General features: G+C 37.1%; 3 protein-coding genes across 8 annotated transcripts; all 3 read right to left on the reverse strand.

Annotated features, from left to right (window-relative positions):
* Positions 1–304: 304 nt before the first annotated feature.
* LOC137956870 (RNA demethylase ALKBH10B-like) lies at positions 305–4902 on the reverse strand. 2 transcript variants are annotated; one of them, XM_068804522.1, is made up of 7 exons: positions 4373–4902; positions 2481–2611; positions 2234–2351; positions 1675–1776; positions 1398–1513; positions 1108–1262; positions 305–964 (listed from the first exon to the last, which is right to left on the reverse strand). In XM_068804522.1, exons 1-7 carry the CDS (start codon positions 4812–4814, stop codon positions 490–492), a joined length of 1539 nt encoding a protein of 512 aa, XP_068660623.1. In that variant the 5' UTR covers positions 4815–4902; the 3' UTR covers positions 305–489. The 2 variants fall into 2 exon arrangements, with proteins under 2 accessions (XP_068660623.1, XP_068660624.1); XM_068804523.1 differs by lacking the exon at positions 1675–1776.
* Positions 4903–7466: 2564 nt separating this feature from the next.
* On the reverse strand, positions 7467–12928 carry LOC137957135 (BI1-like protein). The gene is made up of 4 exons (XM_068804864.1): positions 12623–12928; positions 8354–8467; positions 8068–8225; positions 7467–7893 (listed from the first exon to the last, which is right to left on the reverse strand). Exons 1-4 carry the CDS (start codon positions 12864–12866, stop codon positions 7687–7689), a joined length of 723 nt encoding a protein of 240 aa, XP_068660965.1. The 5' UTR covers positions 12867–12928; the 3' UTR covers positions 7467–7686.
* A 39-nt stretch (positions 12929–12967) lies between these two features.
* Positions 12968–22802, reverse strand: LOC137957133 (sodium/hydrogen exchanger 3-like). 5 transcript variants are annotated; one of them, XR_011113317.1, is made up of 15 exons: positions 22679–22802; positions 22460–22578; positions 22052–22149; positions 21727–21786; positions 21600–21646; positions 21300–21494; positions 20221–20267; positions 20052–20118; positions 19586–19686; positions 19041–19142; positions 18033–18171; positions 17876–17938; positions 17707–17790; positions 16961–17312; positions 12968–13166 (listed from the first exon to the last, which is right to left on the reverse strand). XR_011113317.1 is itself a non-coding variant. In XM_068804859.1 (14 exons), exons 1-14 carry the CDS (start codon positions 22793–22795, stop codon positions 17013–17015), a joined length of 1536 nt encoding a protein of 511 aa, XP_068660960.1. In that variant the 5' UTR covers positions 22796–22802; the 3' UTR covers positions 16857–17012. The 5 variants fall into 5 exon arrangements, 4 of the variants coding, with proteins under 4 accessions (XP_068660960.1, XP_068660959.1, XP_068660962.1 ...); XM_068804859.1 differs by lacking the exon at positions 12968–13166 and having other exon boundaries at positions 16857–17312; positions 17710–17790; XM_068804858.1 differs by lacking the exon at positions 12968–13166 and having other exon boundaries at positions 16857–17312.
* Between the last annotated feature and the right edge of the window lie 978 nt (positions 22803–23780).

Consider the following 23780-nt stretch of genomic DNA (forward strand, 5'->3'; position numbering starts at 1 on the left):
ATATCATCTCCCTCTAACACCAGGAAGTGGAGAGTAAAATTAAAATATAGAAACCAAAAGAGCCACTGATCTTATAACTCTATGAAGGATTGACAAGCTACTATCACCCAGTTACTTCCTAGATCAAATAAAAATACAAACCCAGTAAAGATCAAAATCCCTCTTCATACGAAATTGAACTAAATAGTTGATAAAAAAATAGGAAATCAAAATCAACTAAAACGAATGAAACAAGGGTTAAAAGAGAAAATAAAAGAAAAGGAAGAGATAGCCAATGGATTTGAAGGAAGAGTGGCAGCAAAACTCAAAGCAAAAACATCTAAAACTGATAAGCCACTCAAAAACTCATCATAAATAATACAAAATTCCACCCTATTTGCGGTGATCTTCAACAGAAGAACATATAACTATCGTTACCCATGTCATAAAATAAAAATATATATACTTCCTTACTGTCACCTAGCTACTAACTCAAACTAGACCACCATCTTAGCCAGCAACACTAATGTCGGGAGATAGCTTAGCTGTTTGTATTTCAGTTGAATGAGTCAATGAGTGTAGCCTTCCTCGTTGAATACGAGGTGGAAGGTGTCTAGTGGATTTCTTGGAGCTATTTGTCCATGGTAAGAACACGCCTGTTCCTCCTCGTGATATCCTCCTAGAGGGGCTGACGATCATGGGAGGGGGGGCGGCTGCTCCTATCGTGACCAAGGGCGCTGCCCGGATGAGCCCCCATTTTGGAACCATGCCCATTGAACCATATCTTATCGCCCCACTTTGGACCTGTCCAGGTTGCCAGAGCGTCATGGCCCTCGTCAATGGAGGGATGACTGATGGATTAACTCGTGATGTCACATCTTGTTCTCGGACCTTGAAAAATGTAATGCTGACTCTCTTGTTTGGGGATGGGCACATAAGATGTCGTGCCAGATCTGTGCTATTACCGCGCATCACAAGCAATGACCTGATAAACTATTATTTCCTTATCAATATCATAACCACTTATAAACTTTTGGATCTTAATTTCTCTAATTAATCAGCATAGTGAAAAAAACAAAAACAAAAAGATTAACAAAAACAACGATAACAAGGAGAAAATAGCTTTACCCTGCCTTCAGTGAGAGCATGAGAGAACCTTTACAGTCACCCAAGTTATCGCTGACCATAACCCTACCAAAAGCCATGGTAGATTCTGATAGTAGAAGGGTTGAAACAGGTTGGTCCAAATGAGGTGGCTTCATGTAAGGTTGTGAATATTCCCCCTATAAAATGAATTTTATCAGGTATAGACATCCTTGGACCCGTAATTGGAATAATAGTATCTAGTGAAGTACTATGCAGAATATATATATATTGCTCCAAAATAGAAGAAGGAATAGAGGATTTAATAAGCTTACCTCATCGAAAAAGTTGATTATACAACCATTAGGTCTTCTCTTCTCAGGAAGTAAGCGGCACTCAATCAGGCGATCAATGACAGCATGCAAGGCAGGTGGGATTGGCTCAATATTATCTACAAAATAAGTATGGAAGATTTTTAGTTGCAAGTACAAGGATGAAAATAGGGAGAAGGGAGTTTTCATATTTATGATATCTTCTACAACATGATAATTGCCTTTGATACCAAAAGTTGTGCACTAAGGTGATAATTTTAGCAAGTCTTCAAAGAATTACATGTTGTGTCATCTTTCAATGAACCAAAAATTGGAGTTCCAAGTTGAATAATTTCTCTCTTATTTCCCTTTAGTTGTTGGTTGAATAAAATGAACGTATCTCCTGAAAAAAGCAATACATGGAAAAATGGTTAGGTTTAAATTTACCACATAATGAAATATCAATTCGCAAACTGATAAAGATTTAAACATAAAAACTCTTAATTTGAACTATTTTAAGGTTTTTTTTTCTATCATCACATTCATTTAGAAATACATTCTTCATTCTTTGTTAATCATTAAAGTCACTATTAGGACCTTCTCCTAATTGTGTTTGGATTTATTCCATGGATAAAAAACATGAAGATAGTGAAACAATAATCCAACCCATAAATGATACATTCAATAGTATAACCAACTTTAATTATCTTTAACGAGTTGAGAATATTGAGTTTTTCACTACAAATTTTATTAATTCTAGATATCAGTGTTGTTGCAGCAAACTCTTTAACTCGTTCTTTTTTTTCATAGAAGTAGTCATTTGCATAAATCAAAAATAGGACACAAGTTTAAAACAAAACCTGATAGTTCTCCCTTTTGCCCAGCAAGATGAAGCTCATGGATGAAATTCGCAAGTTTAGAAAGTTCTAGCTCCGTGAAAATGTCCTCATAAAGCTTCAGCCCTTTCACGACATTCACCTACCAAAAGCAAGACCTAGGGATCAAAACATATATAAAAATAATTGTCAAACTTTCAGAAATAGACCAGCCAATGTTGTATCCCCTGTCTATTGAAAGAACTGGAATATCATGAAAGACAGAACTCGCCATATGCCCTTTCACTGGCTCCTTGGCTACGAACCCTTTAGTGATCTTGATCCTAGTGGGACGTTCTTTGTTGTCTTCATTGTCAGAAAAAAATTGGAAGCTCTCCGAAGACGAATTCTCCACATGAGATCCTAATATTCCACACACAAAACAGAGAGGCATTACACTTTGACGGAAGACTATAGATTTGAAAGGAATACATTGTAGCTTAACATGAATTGGTACCGAGAGATGAATTTACTATTTGTCACAATTGTATAGAATTAACCATTTATACAAAATCTTCAAGTACAAAATTAAATTGACTCCATACACAACTGCAATAAACCCCCAAACAAGACCCAAAAGTCTTCAATGCTATTAGGTTCAAGACAATGGTGGGACTCTTTCTTCCTCAAGTTATCATAATTTGGATCATTTGTTTATCTAGAAAATAAATGGAGACATTTGGTAATAGTAAAACAACGGTTTCAATTTAATTTGGGAAAATAAAATGGATGCCAACTTGTTAACACAATTTAGTAAAAGAAAAAATTCAAATACGATTTGATACTTAGTAAGATCAAAAGGGACAATCACTTATAAAAACTTACCACAACGAAAATTGACCAAAATTAGGATTAAAATGAGCTCTATCAAACCTACCTGTGTGGTAGGTCTTAGTTGGGTTTTTTTTATTTGGACTTGGGGCTCTATTCGAATACATAAAAATCCAAATTGGATGGGCCAATTTGGGACAAGTTAAAAAAGGACTCAACCAAAATAAAAGTGTTGAATTGTCTCCAAGTTTTGATTTCCGTGATTTAAAATCCAACGTAACTAGTTTGAATCATGAGCCAACACTCAATAGTAAAAAAAATCCGATTATTAGGAAATATTATTGGGAAAGATAAGGTGACTCGAAAAACAAATTTTAAAGGGCCAGGTTCGGTGAATGCTTCGTGGAAGCTTCGTTGCTCTCTTGGGGGAAATGAGTTGCTGCCTAAATAGGAGGAGAAGTCGTTCAATAACCGTCAGCTACAAAACGCACGGCAGCGATCAGACGCCGGCAACAATAAATGATCGTTCACACATATCAATATCCCAGAAGTCGCTCTCCCCCAAAAATAACGGTAAAAGCCAGCCTCGAAGGTGTAAAAAGGGCAAAATCTCGAACCCAACGAGGAACTTCGAACATCCTCTGGAACTTTTAATTTATAATAAAATGTATTATACATCTGCCTAACAGTATGACCTAACAAACCTTCCGATCGCTGCGGTCGTTTTCACGGTAAGCCCGTCGACTTCAACAGCACTTTAGCAGAAAAGCATTGGTGAATCATATCCTAGTAAAAATTTAAAACAGAAGTCCCTATTCATTTCACGGAGTGCCTATGAAAAGGTGCAGAAAGAAAATTTTAGAAGATTTGTAAAGTAGAAAGGCCTGCAAATCAATGTTTTGACTGAAAAATGGAGAAAATTAAATAAAAACAACTCACGTGTCTCTAAAAAAAGTTGAGGACAGTAGCAAACAGCAAAAAATGGCTGTGGGGAACGCTTCGGCTAAATTTCGCTAAAAGGGAAAAATGAAATATATACAGGAAGGAGATTTTATTTTCCAGGAATGGTCTTTCGCTAAACTATAGCCACACTACTAAAGCCTCCGATCTCCAGAAAAAACCAACGATCATTTTGGTAGGTCTGCAGACTGCGTAGGAAAGGGAAGAAGCTCCCGCGAGGCAGCGCCTTAATCGAGGAACCATATATATCATTGGGATCAGAGGCTTCTGACGCTTTAATTGAAATTTGTAAACGAAGAACGAACCACTAAGTTTCCGTTCCCCCACGCTGCTTAAACCTCTCGAAAACCCTAATTTTACGGATCCATTTTAACGGAAAAATACAGAACTCACCTTCTCTGCTCTCTGTTTTCTGATCAGGAGACTCTACACCGTCCGGATCATGTTTAGCAAAGCCGCTTCGTTTCGCATCCTCTCCCGGCGTTCCGTTCTCAACTTTCGCAACTTTAACCTTAGTGTTACAGACGGACCTGCTTTCTTCTCTTTCGTTCACTTTTTGCTTCCTTTCAGCTGCCAGACCGCGCAGCGTAATCGTAATCTCCGCGATCGAGTAATACTTTTGCATTTGCAGCACCGGAATCCAGTTCAGCCTCCTCCGGTGAATGGCTGCGAAAACAGATTCATACTCCGCTATTTGATCCGGATTACAGATCTGCGTAAGGTGGTTGCAGAGCGCATCTATAATGGCATTAGCCGCCGCAAATTCTCCACGAAACCAAGCAACGATGGCGTCTCTTGCGATCGCCTCCTCCAAGGCCGCCGCCGGTGAAGACATGAGTACCCGTCACCGATACGTATCTTTTTCGGAGTCTGAGCCCCGCACGCAGTCGAGGAAAACAAGAGAGAAAGGGAAGCGAGTAAGGAGGAGCGTCAGGCGAGTGAAAACAAAGGCTGGCTCCTAATATTATAGCTTCGAGAGGCCCGGCAAGCCGTAACGATACCAACGTGTTCGCTTACGTGGACCCAAATTGTTGACGTGTCATATTTCTGGAAGGAACCTCGTGGTAAAAACCAGGAACATGAAATAGAGAAGATTTCCTTTTCCTTTTCCCCGTGATTTCACAGTGAAAAACAAAAATTAATATTATTTTCATCCTAATCATCGGTTCATTATTGCAATATTCCATGCTTAAGCCTTCGGGCCCACTTAACCTAATCCCTGCGACCCTTAAACTCAAGGGTAAAATTGTAACTAGGACAGGAACTTAGCAATTTGTATGGGGCCCGAGGAGGCGGCTTTGACGATCGGCTGCGGAAGGCGTTTCGTTGAAGAAAGCGGTGGGGCCAACAAGGGAAGAAGGACAAGGCGGACGGGCGCATGGACGGGGAATTGGGAAGCGTCAGAGAACACCGAAACGGAAAAGAACGCACATAGAGACACTCGAGCCGGCGGCTCGGCTTCGCTAAACTCGACTTCTTAAGATGCCTTTGGTTTTCTTGCTATTTACGTGGAAGCATCAACGACGACCCTTGCTTTCGAGGCGCAAAAGGACAACCTTTCCTTTAAGCAAAAAGCGCCACACGACTAGGCAAGTTGACGTTTGACACATGGGCTTTTAATTATGCTTTATTCATTCATACGTCATTAAAGCTACCTAAACAAAATATAATTTTTTTATAAAAATCATTTTTCTCACATAATTTAATAAATAAAATAATAAAATAAACCATGACACATTCGAACCCGTAATAATTAATTTTTATACTAATTTCCCCCCCAAATAGAAATATCAACACCATAAAAAGTCCACTCCACGGTCACCTCTTATTTAAAAAACATATCTATCCTTGTCACATAGAATATTCCCCCACAGCTGTCCAGACCAAGAGCAACGTTTTACTTACACTAGTTAGGTTCCCAGGCGTCGTGGACCATGGTTACTAAAAAGACTCCATGTGCCGGTTGGTCCCGTCGAAGCTCCTAACTCCTCGGATTTTATTAGACTGGCTTTCATTGCGCCGAGGACGGAGCCGAGTCCCAAATAAATGGGTCCCACCCCAACATGGGCGTGATTCCATTTACCTTTTCCTTTTCCGGCCAAGTCAATTAACAGATCGACGACGACGGTGGATGGCTCGCACTACGACACGTGGATAGTTCGACGTGATAATAATTATCATGAATTAAAATTTTAAAACAGTCAACGAACCACTCAAATAATCTTCAACTGCCAGCGGAGCCATACGTATTGTGGGCCCGTTTCGGGGCGACGTGCGATCCGGCAAATCAAACCTGTAATCGTGTCCGATCATCTTATGGGTCCGGAAAGCGGGCGGAAGTTCCTTGAAAGGTTAAAAGGGTCAAAAAAAAAGAAGAGAGATTCGGAGAGGAAAGCTAGAGGCATAAAGCGGAGGCAGCCGTGAGAAATCCCACTTGTCGACGGCTTTTTGGCGGTTGAGATTCGTTGACAACCGTTCACGTGTCAACACGGGAGCGTCGATCGTACTGGTGTCGCGCGCTGATACACTGTGGATCCGATGTATTTCTCTTCTGTTTGTTGAAACTTAAAAGGAGTCTGTTTTGGACTTTTCCTTTTGCAAGGAATTCAGTTGAAACAATAAATAAAGATGACCGATTTGTCGATCAGGCGGAGGAAAAGTCCGAGTCGTATACGGCGTACTTGCGGAGGATGCCGGAGCTTCAGATGGTCCCGTATTGTATGATTTTGTCATTGTCGAGGAGTGACTGATTCAAGGAGGAAGAAGAGGGTTTGGATTTTGGAAGAGGCGAAGAGCAGCCAACGAAGTAGATACACGGAGACCACGAGACGGCTGAGATGAAAGACGAGAGCGATGTTTATCGGACTTTTCAATGCATAATTTTGGTTTTTGTCTGGGCTGTGATTGTAATTGACGTGCCTGTTACTGAATCAGGAAAATGGAGTCAAATCACGATGAATAGTTCCGATGGGACCTCGAAGGTTAGCAACAGACGGAATGAAGAGAGGGAGGCGTGGTCCATCTTCTTTCAGACTTTGCACTAGCAGGGAAATTAGCTTTATCTCCTTGCTTTTGTTTGGTTGGAAGGGGAGTGGGCGAACGGGTCCAAGATTGGTTGCTCCTGCTGCTGTTGCACTGTTGCCAGTTACTGCCATAAGAACACTGTTTACTTGAGATGTTTTCTGTTCAGCTTTCGTTTAATGTTATATTTTAATCTAATTAGGAGAATTAGTTAAGTCTCAATCTAACTAGGAGAATCAATTGAGTCTCGGTCTAAGAGAAAAAAAATTTAGGAACGTTCTTAGCTCAAGGGAGGTTGTTAATATATGAACTAAGACATACTAGAGTTCTTGTTGTCAGTTTCCTACTTTAATAAAATTGTCTTGTTATGGGTTACTTAATACAGAAGATTAGGAGTTTAAAAAGCTCATCTAGATTCAATATATCTACACTAGTTTTAGTCTCACATGGAATAAAGAGCAGAAAGTGGTCCAAAATTCAGTCTATATTAAGCAAGCAGTCAATACAAAACATAATTGTGCATTGCAGAGAGAATCTCTCCTTTAATCTTATAGTAGGGTTCAACATATCAACAAAGAGAGGCCATATTGTTGGTTCAACAATATCTGGCCATAGATTGGAATACGAATCAGGAAAGTAGAAAATTATATGTAATTACAGGATAAATGGATTGCAGACTCTTACTGCTAACCATCTGATGCCCTCAGCAGCTGCAGAAGGGACAGGAAGAGGTTGAGGATGTCCAAATATAGTACAACTGATGCCCAGATGTACTGATCGTAGGTAAAGCGCTTGATCAAGTTGTCCGTGTCATACACAAGGTACGCCGAAAAGATGATAGCCCCAAAACCACCACTGACCGCAACATATGCAGGTCCCAAGGGGAAGAATATCTGCATCACCAACAAGTGAGGTAATTTTAGATTTCGTACTCCACATGTGGTCAATCTGGATGCTTTGCCATGAAATTATTTATTAAACTTACTGTACTCGTCCATTTGACTGCCAAAGACATGTGAGAATTATTCTAAAAAATATAGTAAGAAAACATGAGAATTTAGTATGACCTGGATAAAACTAGTTAAAAGCAGGATCATAAGACCAGCAAATAAAATTGGCCCAAGGAAGCTGAAGTCCTTGCCCTTCTTTGAAGCCCAGAAAGTATAACCAGTCAAAGAAGACACCACTGCCGAAGTTAAAATCAGGGCTTCAAGAACAATCTTTCCTGCAACCAAATACCTATAATGCTTAGAATATGACAAGCTCAAATACCAGGATAATGATAGAGAACAAAAAGGAAACCAGAACTGGCACTTGCTGAAGACAAAGTGAAAAAAGGTAAGAATCACTAACCTTTCGTATTTGCACAAGCAACACCAACACTAAGGCTCAAGCACACAGTGAACAGCCCAAGGAAGACAAAATTTAAAGGATGTTTCTGCTGGTAATAATACAGAGGACAAATGACTGCAAGATGAATGAATTTGACGTATGTCAGTGAGATAAAACGGTGAGTGCAATGCATAATGAAGCATGGATTAAAAATTAGATGCAGTCTGTTAGAAACAAAATAGGTATCCAATTACTTCCACACATTCAATAATTAAGTTATTCGTGTCCAAATAAAGTTAATATCACAACTGAAGAAGTAAAACAAGAATACATTCGATTTGTAAAGTAATTTAAAATTGGTGACTCAAGCAATACTGAGCTTGAATGCCACTTCTTAGAAAAAGTTCAGAGACAATTTGATCTTACTAAAAAAGGCATTTCCACTATCATACAGAAACATTGCACTCAAAAGAAAAGATCTACCACATGTGAGAAAACTTATTTAATGATCGCGAAGTATGTCTTGAAGTTATCTCATGATTTCTGTCAACAAATCTTGACATGCATCAACTAGAGTACAATAGGAAACCTAATTTAATATGACCACAAAGTGTGTCTTAAAAGTTATCTCATGATTACTGTTGAAGAGTCTTGAAATGCATTGGCCAAGAAAACATCGGTAAAAAAATCTATTCCTACAGCCAGGAACTCGTTTCCCACTAATTGACTTTTCTCTGCCTTAATGTCCCTTCTCTCTCCCTTCCCACTTATTAACATTTATCTCCCTTAATGTCCTTTCTCTCTCGTTTCCCACTTATTAACATCTCTCCTTGAATTTTCTTCTCTCTACTTTCCCTTCTATGCCTTCAATATAAGTAAGAAGGAAAAAAAATCTAAAATGAAGTTTATTCAGATAGCTGTTCTATGGATCATGTGTAACTCCAATTTGCAGTCTCAAGCGAGCAGTACGGGGTAAGAGAACCTGGAGATTCAAAGCAAATAGGCGATGGTTATCTCACTATTCTAGCTGGTACAACACTCACAATGCAGAAAGGCAGAGAAGAGGAAAGGCGATGACACTGCTAAATTGAGTGTTAATAATTCTAGTCATTCTTTATATAATATTTCTTCTAAGAATCAAAAGTTGACTGCTCTCCTGCAAATTCTCTTATGGTCAAAATTGAATTTGGTAACTTTCCTTTCTACAGAAGGCTTGAGCCTCAAAGCATGTAATTTCCCATAATTCAAAATGCCTTACAGTTGTACTTCTACATGGGCCAATTCACAGTAGTTGTTTGATAATCCTCCCTTCAAAACTCAAAAATTCACCTCTGACGAGCAAACTCCCTTATGTGATATCTTTTTCAGTTATATATTAATTCATATAATAAAAAAACAGTGAGAAAGATTATGCAATGACATAGAGCATAGAGAGGGGCTCCCAAGGGAAAGATTATGCAATGACATAGAGCATAGAGAGGGGCTCCTAAGGGAAAGATATAAAACGAAAAGGAAAATTTAGCATGAAACATTTTATTTTTCAAAAAAAAAAAGCGAGAGCAACCAACAAGTAACTAAACAATGGTGGGGCAGCTAGCCCAGGCGGAAGGGAGGCAATCCTCAAACTCTCAGCTTGGTCCTTCTGGTGTCAGCATGCCAAAGAAAGCAGAGGTGAGCATCCCACCAGAGATGCGAGATGAATCAGAATCCCATGGGAGCATAGTAGACGAGAAGAATTGCACCATTGCTGTCCCTGATAGCTCCTGCAATTTGAGTAAGACCTGGATTACCTTAGGAGCTGTCGAAATTCAGGTTTAATCTGCCAGATGGGCGCTGGTCTTGGGGTGATTGCAGTGTATGATAGTTTGAATGCCAGGATGAGCCTCCAATTCCTAATGATTATCGAGCAAGGGCAGGGCATTGGTGGTGAAGCCTGCCCACAACAAGATAGAGTGAATAGAGAACTCAATGCTGCTGCTGAAAGAACTTCATATATGATAAAATGTTCTCGTATTCCTCTTGAGCCAAATAGCCATGAAACAGTGGCCATGGCAGCTTCCCCAAGGCATTTATCAGTCTCTAACAAGGGCCATAAGCTGCACTATGCTAGGAGCTTTGAAAAGGATTTCGGGAAAGATACATGGATGCCAAACTAACTGAGCTCTGCCCCCCCAAATAGAAGAGCTGACAAGGCAGTGAATGAGGATATTTCTTCAACCTCCACACAGAGTTTACATAGGTTGCTTATTATGACCTGACCTTTTCTTTGCAGCTTGTCACAGGGAGGGCCTCCATGTGAGCAGCTACCCAGATACATCATAGGACTTTTTGGGAGTAAAGAGTTCTCGAGCTAGGCTAGCTTCCAGAGCGAATGGTAGAGGGGGATGATTTGTGATTAGGCTATACTACAATGCCACCAAGCAGTGCCCAGATAATGTGTGACTCCAAATCGGGTAATCTGCCCCTTGGCCAGAGCAAAAAGAGATGAACATGTTATCTAATATCATTAGGAGTTCAGTAAGGTCTTCAATTTCTTCTTCTTTTTAAGTCTCTTCTCAGCGGTATGTGCCAGCTAAATAGGTGTCATCTGATGATCTTCGATCTTTTATTGTGATTGCTTAATCTCTGGAAAGTCTAAAGAGACCTGAGAAGGATGAGGTCAACATAGATTGCCCAGCCCTTTAGTTATTCTAGAAATTCACCCTTGATCCTTCTCTGACATGAAAACTGATTCTTCTCTAGGGGTATGTCTCTCATTCAATACTGCTCTCCAAATTCTGGAGGCATTTCTAGGGGTTGAGACTGGAAGCATCCACTTTTATTGGGGGATTGAGTATTTTTCTTTTAAATTCATGTAAGCTTTATCAAAAGGCAAAAAAACAATGAAACTATACACAGGGTCAGAGCCCCAAGACTAAAAATGGAGGGAGTTCCCAGAGCAAGACTCTCAACAAGGTAATGCTTCTGCCATATCCATCTTATTTCATGTCCCGTGCTAGGAAGGATCAATTCGTCTTGATTCACATTTACCACAAATCCTGAACATGAACTCAAATAAAGAGAAAGGAACCTCGATATTGATGGTACTATCGGAAAATTGGAGGATTAGCAGCTTGTACTGCGAACTCAACAGGAAATCTAAGAACCTCCAATTCAATCTATTCAAAAACAATTTCTAGATCAAGTTTTATGATGAAAGCCTTTTCAAAACTCTACTTGCAATGGTCCACAAGTTCGTGCATCATAACCACTGAGTCCAGCATTTATCTTCCACTCAAGAAAACAGTCTGATTTTGACTTATTAAGTGGAGGGAGCTCAATCTTACAAAATGGCTATGGCGTTTTGCTTCTGCTAAAGATTTCTCTCAAGAAAAGATTTAAACAGCAAATTGGAGTTTGACTCTCAACGCTGGTTGCCCAATGATTTCTCACTACACAGAGTTTTAAGTATCTGGAAGACAATACGTAGTAACAAACAGCATTTCATAGACCACTTCGGACTACATACCAGGATGGATTTTTAATCCATTCCTGGTTGGATCTTTGGCTGAGTCAAACACCTTTTATCTCGAGTTCCCTAGGGTCCTTAATCTAGTCCAAGACAAGGGCGTGTGTGTTCAGCAGTGTAAAGTTGTAAATCTGAAGGTCCTGATTTGCTGGTGTGGAGCCTTGTCTCCTTTGGTCAGTTCTCTACTGTATCTCTATACTCTTCAAATTTTCTGGATACACCAGGCACCCCTCAAATAGCCTTCTCTAGCATGGAAACTCATTGGCCCTCAAAAAATCTACACTTTATTGAGTGCTCTGCTCACAAAAGGATTTTAACTTATGATAAGCTAAAAAAAAGAGGCTGCTCTGTGGTGAATTCCCTTTGTAAATCTGTGACACAGCAGAAGAAACTGTAGATCACTTATTCCAGCATCGTTCTATCAGCTAGAAAGTTTAAAGGAGCTGTTTTCTGCAAATTCAAGATTTCACCAACCTACCTATGCAACTCTCTCTCTCTCTCTCTCTCTTCCTCCCAATCCCTTGTTGGTAAAATTTCTGATGATTCTTCTCTTTTAAATTTCAGATTTCTAAAAAAATAAGTCATCTATAATCAAGCAAACGTAAAAAGAGATAAGAACCAAAATCGACGGCGCAATAATCTACCAGATACAATTCGTCACAACCCACCACTAAACAAAACTATGCCCAAGCATCCCAATTCGAAATAGAACACAAACATCTTAGATATAACAGCATGGATAGATAGATAGATAGATAGATAGATAGGGATCGGAAGCTTACGAAACAAAGGCAGAATGCCAAGGCCAAGCGCAAGCCCTGGGCTCCCTCGGAGAGTTTCATTGATAGGCGTGTACAAAACGGTGAACCCCGCTACGAGGGTTGTGAGGAGGAGCTGTGTCGCTAGGATGCCATAGACCTTCCGGATAAATCCCCATCGGAGTTCATTCTCGCCGAGGCCAATACCCGGGTAGAGGGTCCCCGCCTCCAAATCACCCTTGGTGGAAACGCTCGTGAAGCCGTACATCCTCCCCCACTCTCGATCTCTACAGCGGCGCCCAGGAGGTAGAGAAGGTAATAAAAAGATCGAAGACGGCAAGCGTCTGTAACAATGCGATGATATCGAAGAGACGTGACACTCGACCGAACTACGTAATGACATACATACCCCTTGACTCGATGAACGAGAGATTCACCCAACCCGAGGACCCAGTCTCTGAAGCCGGTGCAGTCATATACGAGAAGAAAAGGGGCCTTTTAGTCTTTTAAAAAACTCCAATAGAAGACTCACACCAAGTGTTCGAACAATGCCCAAGGACAAAAGCCCCTGGCAAAGAAAGAATGTTCAAACATAAGAAAAAGTTTGAACAAGTGCTCACTGCTGACCTAAGTAAACTCATTCCAAAGATTTTGATGATAACTAAAACTTAAGGTAAGTAAACAAAAAGATTTACAATTCATAGTATTTTTTATACACCTCCTTCAAGTGACTCAACTATAGTCTATGGAGAAGCAATGGACAAATCTAACACAAGACCTCGAGCTTAACAAAGAGAAAAAAAATAAGACTTGAAGACCTAGAGTTTAGGCAAAATGGAAAATTCTCAAAAACTTTGGCTATATGAAAAAGTTAGCCATTTAGTTTCCAAACTTAAGCATGAAATTGTTTTTGGAGCTTAGGATATTGCTAACTATTTCCAAAACCATGTTTTCCAAGTTCATACAAATGTTGTAGAATTTTTATTCACTTAGTTTTAGCCTTAGTCATGCTAAGAATTTGATTTTAAACATTGCAAAACAACCTGATCAATCAAGCCTATGATCGATCAACCTACACAAGGTTTGATCGATCATACATTGGCAGCAAGCATGCAACACACAGTCTTGATCAATCAACCCTTGGGCATAATTGATCAACCAGAATGTGAACATGCCAAGTTATAAAGCTTGATCAATCAACCCCACTAGGCATGATCGATCAACTAGAATGCAACTAGTTGAGCCTATAAAGCATGATCCGTCAACCCCCATAAAGCATGATTGATCGACCCACAATCCTTGTGTTTGTTAAGTTGTATAGCCTAATTAACGCCTTGCGTAGAGTCAGTATGCACTTGTATTACGATTGCCCTAGTTTTCTCTTTATATTTGGGAGCGCTGTTGTTAGGGTTATCAATCGAGAAGGATCATCAGTTGCAGCTGAGAGAGGTTAGAGAGAAACACTTGAGTGTATGCAATTTCTCTTGTAAATCACTTCATCATCATAGTGAATAGAAAACAGGACTTAGTCTCACCTTGAGGCGAACCTGGTATAAATCTTGTGTTTTTCGTGCTTGCTTTTTCTTCTTCTGTGATTATTATTACTCTCGTTAGTATTGAATTAGGGAGTCTAATTCCTAACAGTGTTGGCCCAGGTAGCTTCTCAAGAGGGTGTGAATTGAGAAAATAAAATAAAAATTTTGAGTGTTGAATGTGCAAAGTAAATTAAAACACTCAAGTAAAATGCCACCCCACAAGGAGATCAATATTTTATGTTTTCGATGTTCTGTTATTGTAATCACCCCCCAATAACCTTTGCTCAGAAAATTTTCATTAATATGCTTTATTAGCTAAAAATACAAAGAGATCTTTGTTCTCTTTAAGCCAAGTGTATTACCCTATTACACAACCCAAATCTCTCCCAAAGAGATCTTTTTACAACTAAATTTTGGCTCCAGTTTTCTAGATTTAGGGTTCTAGAAAACCTTTTTCAAAAGAAAATGAGAATACAAAAACCTTTTATTAGGAGAGACTACCTACCCAAACTTCCAATCCTTAGAGCACGGGAATGGAGAATGTGGAACTTTGATTCAACTAGGAACACCAAAAGATTTGAGAGAAATTGGAGTATTTGGGCAGATTCAACTTTCTCTCTTCAAAAGGTAAAATTAGAATTTTAAGAATGAAAAATCTTTTGTGAAAGCTTTGGTAGATCAATAAAATATCATTTATTGATCTCCAACAAGCTCAGGAGCCTATTTACAAGATTCCTATCCAAAACAATTTTTTTTACCATTTTCCAGAAGCTATAAAAAGTGTTGATTGGCCAACAAAAAGGTATGATTGGTCAACGATGTATAAGTTGATTGATCAACCTTTGGTTGTTACAAGTTAAACACAAGCTAGTAAACAATTTCAAATTACTTTCTCATAGCTTGGGCTGGAAACATGATTACCACTCATGGCGGTCAAGAGATCTTGGGTACCCAACTTTGTTTGGGTTCCACAGCCTTCTACTTGAAGTCAACTGCTAACTAAAGTTCCTTCTGTCCCTTAACCTCAAATTTTCTTAATAAACATTCAAATGTATAGTGACAATTGAATATACAATAGTAGCATGAGTCACCATGAGGAGACTTCCTTGTGGATTGTCACATTCATTTTATGGCTGCTGTCATACTCCTTTTTCTCATTTCATTTTTCTCCGACTTAGGTTTTTCTTGAAGAATGGACCTCCTTTAAAGTATTTTGCTCTAAGGCATGGAACAATTCAATGACTTTTTTTCCCCAATCAACAGTTTTGGGGACTTTAAGAGCCCATTCTCTTTGTGGAGCACTAGTGTCCTTTCACACACATTTTCACACTCCACTCTCAACTCTTAATGGGCATATAACTCTGCACATTGGGCATTCGTCTTATCATTTTCTCTCTCTAGATCTTTTAATCTAGATAACATTTCATATGTTAAGGAACTGATTTCATCTTCTAGTTTAGTGAGCTGCTCAATAAGTTCATTGCTTTCTTGTGTTGTCCTTCTTAGTGTAATCATTGACTTGTCTAGCAAGTATAATAGTTTTTCCAAGTTAGAGTACCTGAATACTCTCATTCTTAAATTCATCATCTTCATCTGAAATTATGTGCCTAATCAAGCATAGGTGCTAAAATGAGTACTTTGAGTGAGAGCTACTACACCCCAAGTTCCTAGAGGGAACTAGAGGGATAAAGGGGTCATGGCCCTCCATAAATGCAATACTCTCATAGGCTGCCATTTTTCTAAACTTCTCCTGAGCTAATGGGGGCTTAAGGTGTTGCTATCCTAATTCCTCGCTTTGATACTTAGAATTAGACGTTCAAAGTATACTTGCTTGGATACTACTTGTTAGATTTATTGAGGAATAGACTTAAAGGGTTATGAATAGATAACTTTGCTACTAAATTTTAACGTTTTAAAAAAAAATTAACCTCTTTAATTTTTTTTTTAACCTTGGTTGTGTTCAAAATATTAATAGCAATTCTATGTGCAAAATTAGTTGCACAATTAAAGAAGCATAAACAAGCATTCATATACATAGAATATATGGAGTTTTATAGTAGTTCAATAGTTCACATTTGTATTTCAGATTGCCAATCGACCTTTCACCTTGGAATTAAAACATTTACTACAATTATTGAAAATTGTCTCTAAAGTCAATTACAAAGTAGCCAACTAGGCAAAAAAGGGTTTATATTACTCAATTGACCACAACAACCAACTTACAAAAACTCATCCTGAATTAGGAATGTAGTAGCCAACTAGGCACATAACCTAAATGCCCTAATTTTGACAATAAAAAAACTTAAAAATGACAAATGTAATTTTTATAGTAAAGAAGGATAATGCATTAGTTTTGTCAGGTGTTAACCACTTTAGTAAGAGGAATGAAGAATCAAAGGTAAAAAGAAATTGACCCCTCAAAATAGTGAAATTTGAATGCAAAAAGGAGTCAACCCCTTCAGTAGGAGAGTTGAAGCCTTCAAAGTACAGAAGCCCAAAGGAGTTGACCCCACAGCCAGAAGTCAACCAAATTGAACTAGAGAAATGAAAAAAAGGAGTTGACCCCTTCATTAAAAAAATTGAAGTCTTAAAGTTCATAAACTCTAAAGGATTTGACCATAGAACCAGGAATCAACTCCATTCAACTAGAGAGGCAAAAAAAAGGAGTCAGCTCCTAAAACAAAGTTTTGTATCAAATTTAGCATGCATAGGTGAAAAGAAAAGAACAAGTTAATAGCCATAAGATAAATAAAATTTTTTATTGTCACAAGATAAAATAATGGACAACAGAGGCTCTTCTTTAATATAATATTAGCAATGACATCACCTCTAGAACTTTGACAGCCCAAGGTAGTCACCTTTCATGGCCAATGAATTCCTTAGTTGTGAATGCTTTCATCAGCTGCAACAGTTTGTGAACCAGGAACAAATGGGACAAAACCTCTCCCACCAAACACAGGCCTCATGTATTTGTCATCAAATTTCCTCCAAAAGTAGTGCACGGTTGATGTGGGATGCCTTATAAGCAAGCTCAGGCTACTTCTGCAAGGAGCTTGCCTTTCATTGTCAAGAAACCAGAGGTGTATGTCCTCAAAGATAGCTGGTTCTGACTCTGCACCAGGTCTTAAATGTTGAGAGTGTGTGGCTTCAATCAGCGGCTTGGTAACTGAACCAAACACCTGTCAGTAAAACACAATCAGACCAATCATCAGGCAGTATTGTATTGCAATATGAAGGTGATACACTCGGTAGTAATACTATCATTTCACTCAGTAGACAAAGTATCAAAATGTGATAAAGACAACAGTAACATAAGAATAAAGCTAAAATTATTTTTTTCTATATAATAGTAAAATTAGTAAAGTAATAATGCAACCAGACATAGCAGAAGTATAGCAGAAGTATATTCAAATTTGTGTCCAACATATATAGGACCTAGAAAGATAACAAATACTTTGCCTCTATTTCTGCAAAAATGGCACAAAAATAGTAGAGGTGTAATGCAAGCATTAACAATGAGAATTATTTACTTGGATGTAAGAAAATATAAGAACTAAATCACCAGAGATATACCACTGTACTCAAAAGTACCACAAGTATGGTACAAGTAATGATTAGTGCATGATCTTCTGATGCTGTAGAACCAGAGACTGTAAACTGAAAAAATAAAATGCTCAGACTCATTTTTCTCAAGTATGTGAAATCAATCACAATAAGATAAAGTGATTATGTTAAAATATACCTTGTTGTATGATAAAGCAATAGTGACTGCACCTCTCATTAAACCCGCCCACCACATTATGAACTATTTTTTTTTCACAACAGCCAGCAAACTTAATGAGTAATCTCTTCAACCTTATTTCAACAGCTTTGAGCTCATGGAACTATAACAGTATCACCTGTTGACGGAGGTCAATTATTGTGCCAATCCTGTTTCCAAAACAATTTGAAATAGCTGACAGCGGGAACACAAATGCTGCCCTTCCAATCAAAACAAGAGCAATTAGCGCCACACTAACTGCTACCGATGTTTCTGGCCTGCACAACCGTAGGGTTAGAAAAACAAAACTGGATTGATGACTGTGTAAAACCTTCTTCAAAATTATTTTCATTTAGAATTGCTTCATGCTAATTGTATTCTTCTGTTTCATAATGGGGGAAGGAAGCTGAACTACACCTTTTTCTTCTTTAAAAAATTACATAATTTACAGGAATAGCATATTTTAATTTATTTACAACAATACCATTTTCTTCATTATATCATTAAAATTTGATAAAATCAAGGAAAAAAAATTTGAATGAATATCAATCAAAGAATATATGGGACAAAAAATTAATGTAGAACAAGAAGAAATCAAGTTTTAAGTTATTCAATTTAAATTTGATGGTTTGATTAAAAATGTGGTGCATCTAACTTAGATAGACTTAAATCCTTACTCCCTTTTTCCTTTCATAATTTACAATAGTTTAACACTTCATTGTATATTTGTTCCAAGTATCTACCTATTGATTATCCATAGTTCTCTCTTCATTGAAATATTAGCTAGTAAATTTAGTGTGTAACCTTGAAAGGATAAGTTTTACATACAAAAGACAATCTGGATTTATTTGGAGCCTTTAATAGAAATTATTTGAAGATCAGAATGAACCCCACTGTTCTGTCAATTATGAAACAGATTGGTTGATTTTCAGATAATTCCCTAGCCTTAATCTCATGAATACTACGTGAGAGAAATTTATGATAAATTAGACAGAGGATACCTCAGAAAAGAAGGCAATTTTTGCATAAAAAAAAAAGAAAAAAAAATAAGGTAAGTGTTGCCATGCAATATATTGTCTTAATATCATCTTTCTCATGGAGTAACACTATGGTCTTTCATATTGACAAAAAGAAATTGCTGCTTTACCTAGCTTTGCTTGCTTTCCATTTGGAAAGGTCCAAAGCATCCATTCCCACGTACAAGAATATGAAAATCTCTGCAATAAATGATATTGTTCCAAAAACATGCCTGGACATGCACAGTATGATATCAAGATCTGGGACTAGTGAAATAATTTTAAAGTACACAAAGCATGACTCCTTGTCTAAGGCAAGAAATAACTGGAATTAAACATTAAAGACAACAGCAGGCTCATGAAATAAACTTTAGGCTTTTGTTTGCAGAGCATGTTATGCTCTTAAACTTTCAATTAAGTAATCTAGTTTTTCCTGTCTTCATTTTGTGATGCACTTGAGGTAGAATGGAAGCCTGCACCCTTTCTCTCTTTGTTTTAAAATGTTAGTTTCTTTCTCAGAAAGCAACAGGACTCAGGAGTCAGGACAATCACAATTTATGTAACCTGAATTTCTTGAAACTTTATCCCAACAAAAAAATCTTGAGAAATATTTTGATTCCAGGAAGAAGCAAAGAGAAACTTAAAAATGAGCAAAAGACTCTACAAGATTTGGCACCTTGTAGTAATCCTTGAGCTTTCAGTCACATTATGCCAGGTATAGTGTGACATGACAATCCCACAAAAGAAGACCGTCAATATTCCACTCAGATAAAAGAGCTGCAGAAGAGACGGGGTCAATATCCAATAAGAGACAGCTCAAAGAGGTGCATTGCACGAAGTACATAATTGGAAAATTGAGCCTTCCTTCACATGGCCTGATAAAGTTTCATATTTTTAGAAATAAAAGGTAATGATAATTCTGGAAAATTGATATTAGCATACTGTGAGTAGGACATTGTTCAATTACCCTGAAATAATCAGATTCTGGTTCAGCAGGAAAATTATTCCCTAGAGTGCCACGAGTGTTTGTGCTTTTTAGTTCTTTAGAATCATTCCTAGCTTCTAATATGTACAAAAATGACCTAATTCCAAATATAAAATTTTCCATCATTTGAAAATAACGATAAAGAAGCCAAAAGTACCTGAGCTAACATGTATGACAAATATGCCATAAGCATCATGAGAGCAACTTCACGGTCTGTGGAATGCCTGGAGAACAGATCAGTGATGATTCCAAATGAAGTCATGCTATGTTGAAAGACTTTTGGTTATCCAAATACGTGATTAAATCAATGGACACTTTGGTCAGACCTTCCAATGTACAACTTCTTTATGATGAAGGCACTCAACAACCCGACCTGAAATATCTTCAGCATAAGAATTATATGATTGGGATACAAACGCCTGTCCATAAATATATATTTGAAAATGGGGCAGGAAAATGCTATCCAGAACTCGTTGCAAAGAAACAGAATAAAATTGATGTTAGATAAGAAAAAATGAACAGTTTAGAATTTTAGACAATTCACTTAATGAGGTGTCGATGAGAAAATATAATAATAAAAAGTAATGTAGTACATTACTGTGCCAACCTGTAAAGATTTTGGCACAAGTTACATATTGACATGTAAAAATCAAGATTTGGGTGAAAGAAGAGAAGAAAATTGAGAGTAAAAGTACAAAAGAGAAGAAGAGCTTTCTGAAGCACCTGAATGGCGTCCTTGGGAACTATGCATGACTCCTTAAATAAGTGTTTTGAGTTAAAAATTACAAACATGCCCCTATGTACTTAATAAACCTCACATCCTATGAACATGAAAAATTAACCATGCAAAAACAAGATTAAATAAAGAAAACTAACCACTGAACTGAAGTGGTAAAATGACCAAAATAACCCTGGATGTATTTTCTAACATGACAAAATAGAAATTTTGCATTAGAATAGTTATACACCAAAGGAACCATAAACTATTATGAATGACTCAATTTCTCAGCATTCCAGTTCAGATCACAGTAAAATAAAATTTTACAAAAAACTTTGAAGCAAAAGTAAAAGAAATAAAATGGTAAATTGAAGGATACGAATCGGAGAGAACATTAAATCTTCTATTTTTAAAGGAATGTAAAAGAAACATCTGCTAATGTGTATGAACACTGATTCATGAAAAAGAAATAAGGGACTAAAGGACAGAGAGTTAAAAAGTTAAAAAATATAAACTAGCAACATTCGGAATATAAAAAATGTTTACCAAGATTTGGGTTAAGGTCATAAGAAATTAGAGTCATCTTTGACCAATTTATGGTAAAATTAAATTTCCGAATCATTACTAAATAATTCAATGATAAAAAAAACTCGATATCAGTTAAACTAAGTGCAAATGCAGTCTTACCACAATACCAAGTGAAGTGCTGGTGAAGAAGAGGAAAAGGAATGTCCCTAATAGTTTTAAAGGTATGATTGCATCAATCTTGTTGAAGTCTAGGGTTTGTACTGCATTAAAGAGTACTATTGAAGTTGCATCATTCACTACTCCCTCTCCAAATACAAGACTGTATAATAAAGGTGTTTCATCTTGATTCAGGACCTTTAACATAAAAAGGAAGGAACAGAAAAACAGTCAATCATCTCTACCACATAACAGTGCATAAACCGCTAAGATCACATTTTTAGTCGATATTGGTAAAAATACCTGCAATGTGCAAACAGAATCCGTTGCCGAAAGTATTGCTCCAATAGCTGCAAAAGTACCAGTCTCAATAAACTTAGTCATAAATAATTTAGAAATTTGAGAACAGCAATTCAATCTTGGTACTCACCCAAGTAATCTTTGAACTCCAAGGATGTCACACCAATCAGCTTAAATAAAAAATAAGCACCTATAACCAAGGCAATTTCCAATGCTGTTAAACACTGCCTGATAAGAACTACTCTAACAAGCATACTCTGAGCTTCATTACTCTGAACAGATCGTGGGATTGATATAGTTCTAACATATCACAACTAAGTGGACAGATTTCAAAATATCGATATTTCCTTGAGCTGCCAAAACTAACATATTAACTACCACTCAAGAAACTCCCATTCAAAATGAAATGCATAGTATCTTTTTTTGAAAAACTTCAAAAAAATCTATTATTTTACCTGCTGAAATAATGCCGAATGATATCAATGTGCCAATTGCTCCAAATAGAAGAATTGTAGTGAAGTTACGAAAAAATTGCTTTTTCTTAACCTGGAAACTAGAGACACCTTAGGAAAATTAAAAGGTCAATATCCAAACAAGTAATCATAGTTTTTTTTCGAAGAACTCAATAATCTAGAAACTAACATATTCTACTTACCAATCTTCCTAATTTCATCTCTGCTACTTCTGCAGTCATTTGTTACTCACATTTCCTCATTTATAACCAATAACTCAAGCATCTCTGTTCCAATATTTAATTCTACTTAGTGCGAACTACCATCTTACTACGACATGCCGTTTCTATCACCAAAAGTATTATGAAAAGAAAGACGGATTAATAATATGAAATTTTGTCGAGCAATTACCCAGCATTAAAAATTATGGGAGGCAGCAAATAAATAAAAAACAGCTCCTCGCTGAAAGAAAGTAATCGAGAGCTCGTCCCGTGGCTGACAACCAGAACCACCGCTCCAACGCATAAGCCCTGAAGTCCTCACAGATCAAATCAAACCCTTTCCAGAAAAAAAAACAAAAACTAGACAGAATATCAAAATGTAAATTGAGTGAAGCATCAGGTAACAAACCAGTAAAAGTGCAGTAATTGATTCATTGGCCCACCGGTTCTCCTCAAGGAGATGTCCAAGTATGATGCAGAGACAGAGGAGAGTGAAAAATGAAGTCAAAGAAATAACAATCGACATCTTTAAGGATGAAAGCTTTCGAACAGAATCAACCTAGCTAGAGGGACGGGTTCCAGAAGTATTTGAATAAACTACAAGAAAATATGGCTGAAGTGTGAACAGTGCGTGATACTGAGAGGGAGGACTGGCAGTTGAGAGAAGGAAGGGAAAAAAGGGGTTTTGGCCGTTAGGTGGCGGAAGAAATTCAAATATTCAACTGCCACTACGTTAATGTATCGGCCCATGTGCCAACAGATCCCGTTGTCCATTTGGTGGCTTTTGTTCCACTTTTCCACGTTTCAACCAAGGCCCCGTTAGTGCACTTTGAGAGTAAGTGAAAGTACTTTCACCAGTTAAAATAACCCAAAACCGGTTAATAGACACCACCTAACGGCCAAAACCCCTTTCCCCTTCGGTAATTTACTTTCACTTTTTTTAACAAAAATGAGTTAAAATGAAATCACTCCCTATGATTAGTAAAGTCACTTTTATTCGGGCGCTCACTCGCTCTTTCACTTTTGTTATGCTCATTCTGCCCTCTCACTTTTGTATTTGGATATAATAAAATTAAGCGTTTGTTAATGATTTTATTTTATGTATTTTATTAAATTAAAAAAATTTAATTTAAATCTTTAATTATTTATTCATATAAACAAATTGAAATTTATCTTAGTTTATTAACTTAATAGTTAAATGAAATTCTTATAAAAATTTAATAAATCAAAGTAATTTTATATAATAAAATACCCTTTTATTTATTTACATAAATTCATAATTTTAATATTATATTTGATTTCTAATTCAAGAGAGAGAATTTAGATATTACAAAAAGTAACAATTTTATTAAGAATTTAGATATTATAAAAGTAAATATTTGTTTGATCATTTTATTTTTAAATAAATTTTATTTATTAATTTAAAACAATTTAAAATTTATTTTAGTTTAATCAAATAAAATTTAAATCCATTAAACTAAATTTTAATTTAGTCACTTTAACTTTCACAA

The sequence above is a fragment of the Aristolochia californica genome, unplaced genomic scaffold, assembly GCF_029961685.1.
Source record: "Aristolochia californica isolate CCGP_79_NKW_82.1479 unplaced genomic scaffold, dmAriCali1.0.hap1 SCAF_2, whole genome shotgun sequence".
In the NCBI taxonomy this organism is placed as follows: Eukaryota; Viridiplantae; Streptophyta; class Magnoliopsida; order Piperales; family Aristolochiaceae; genus Aristolochia; species Aristolochia californica.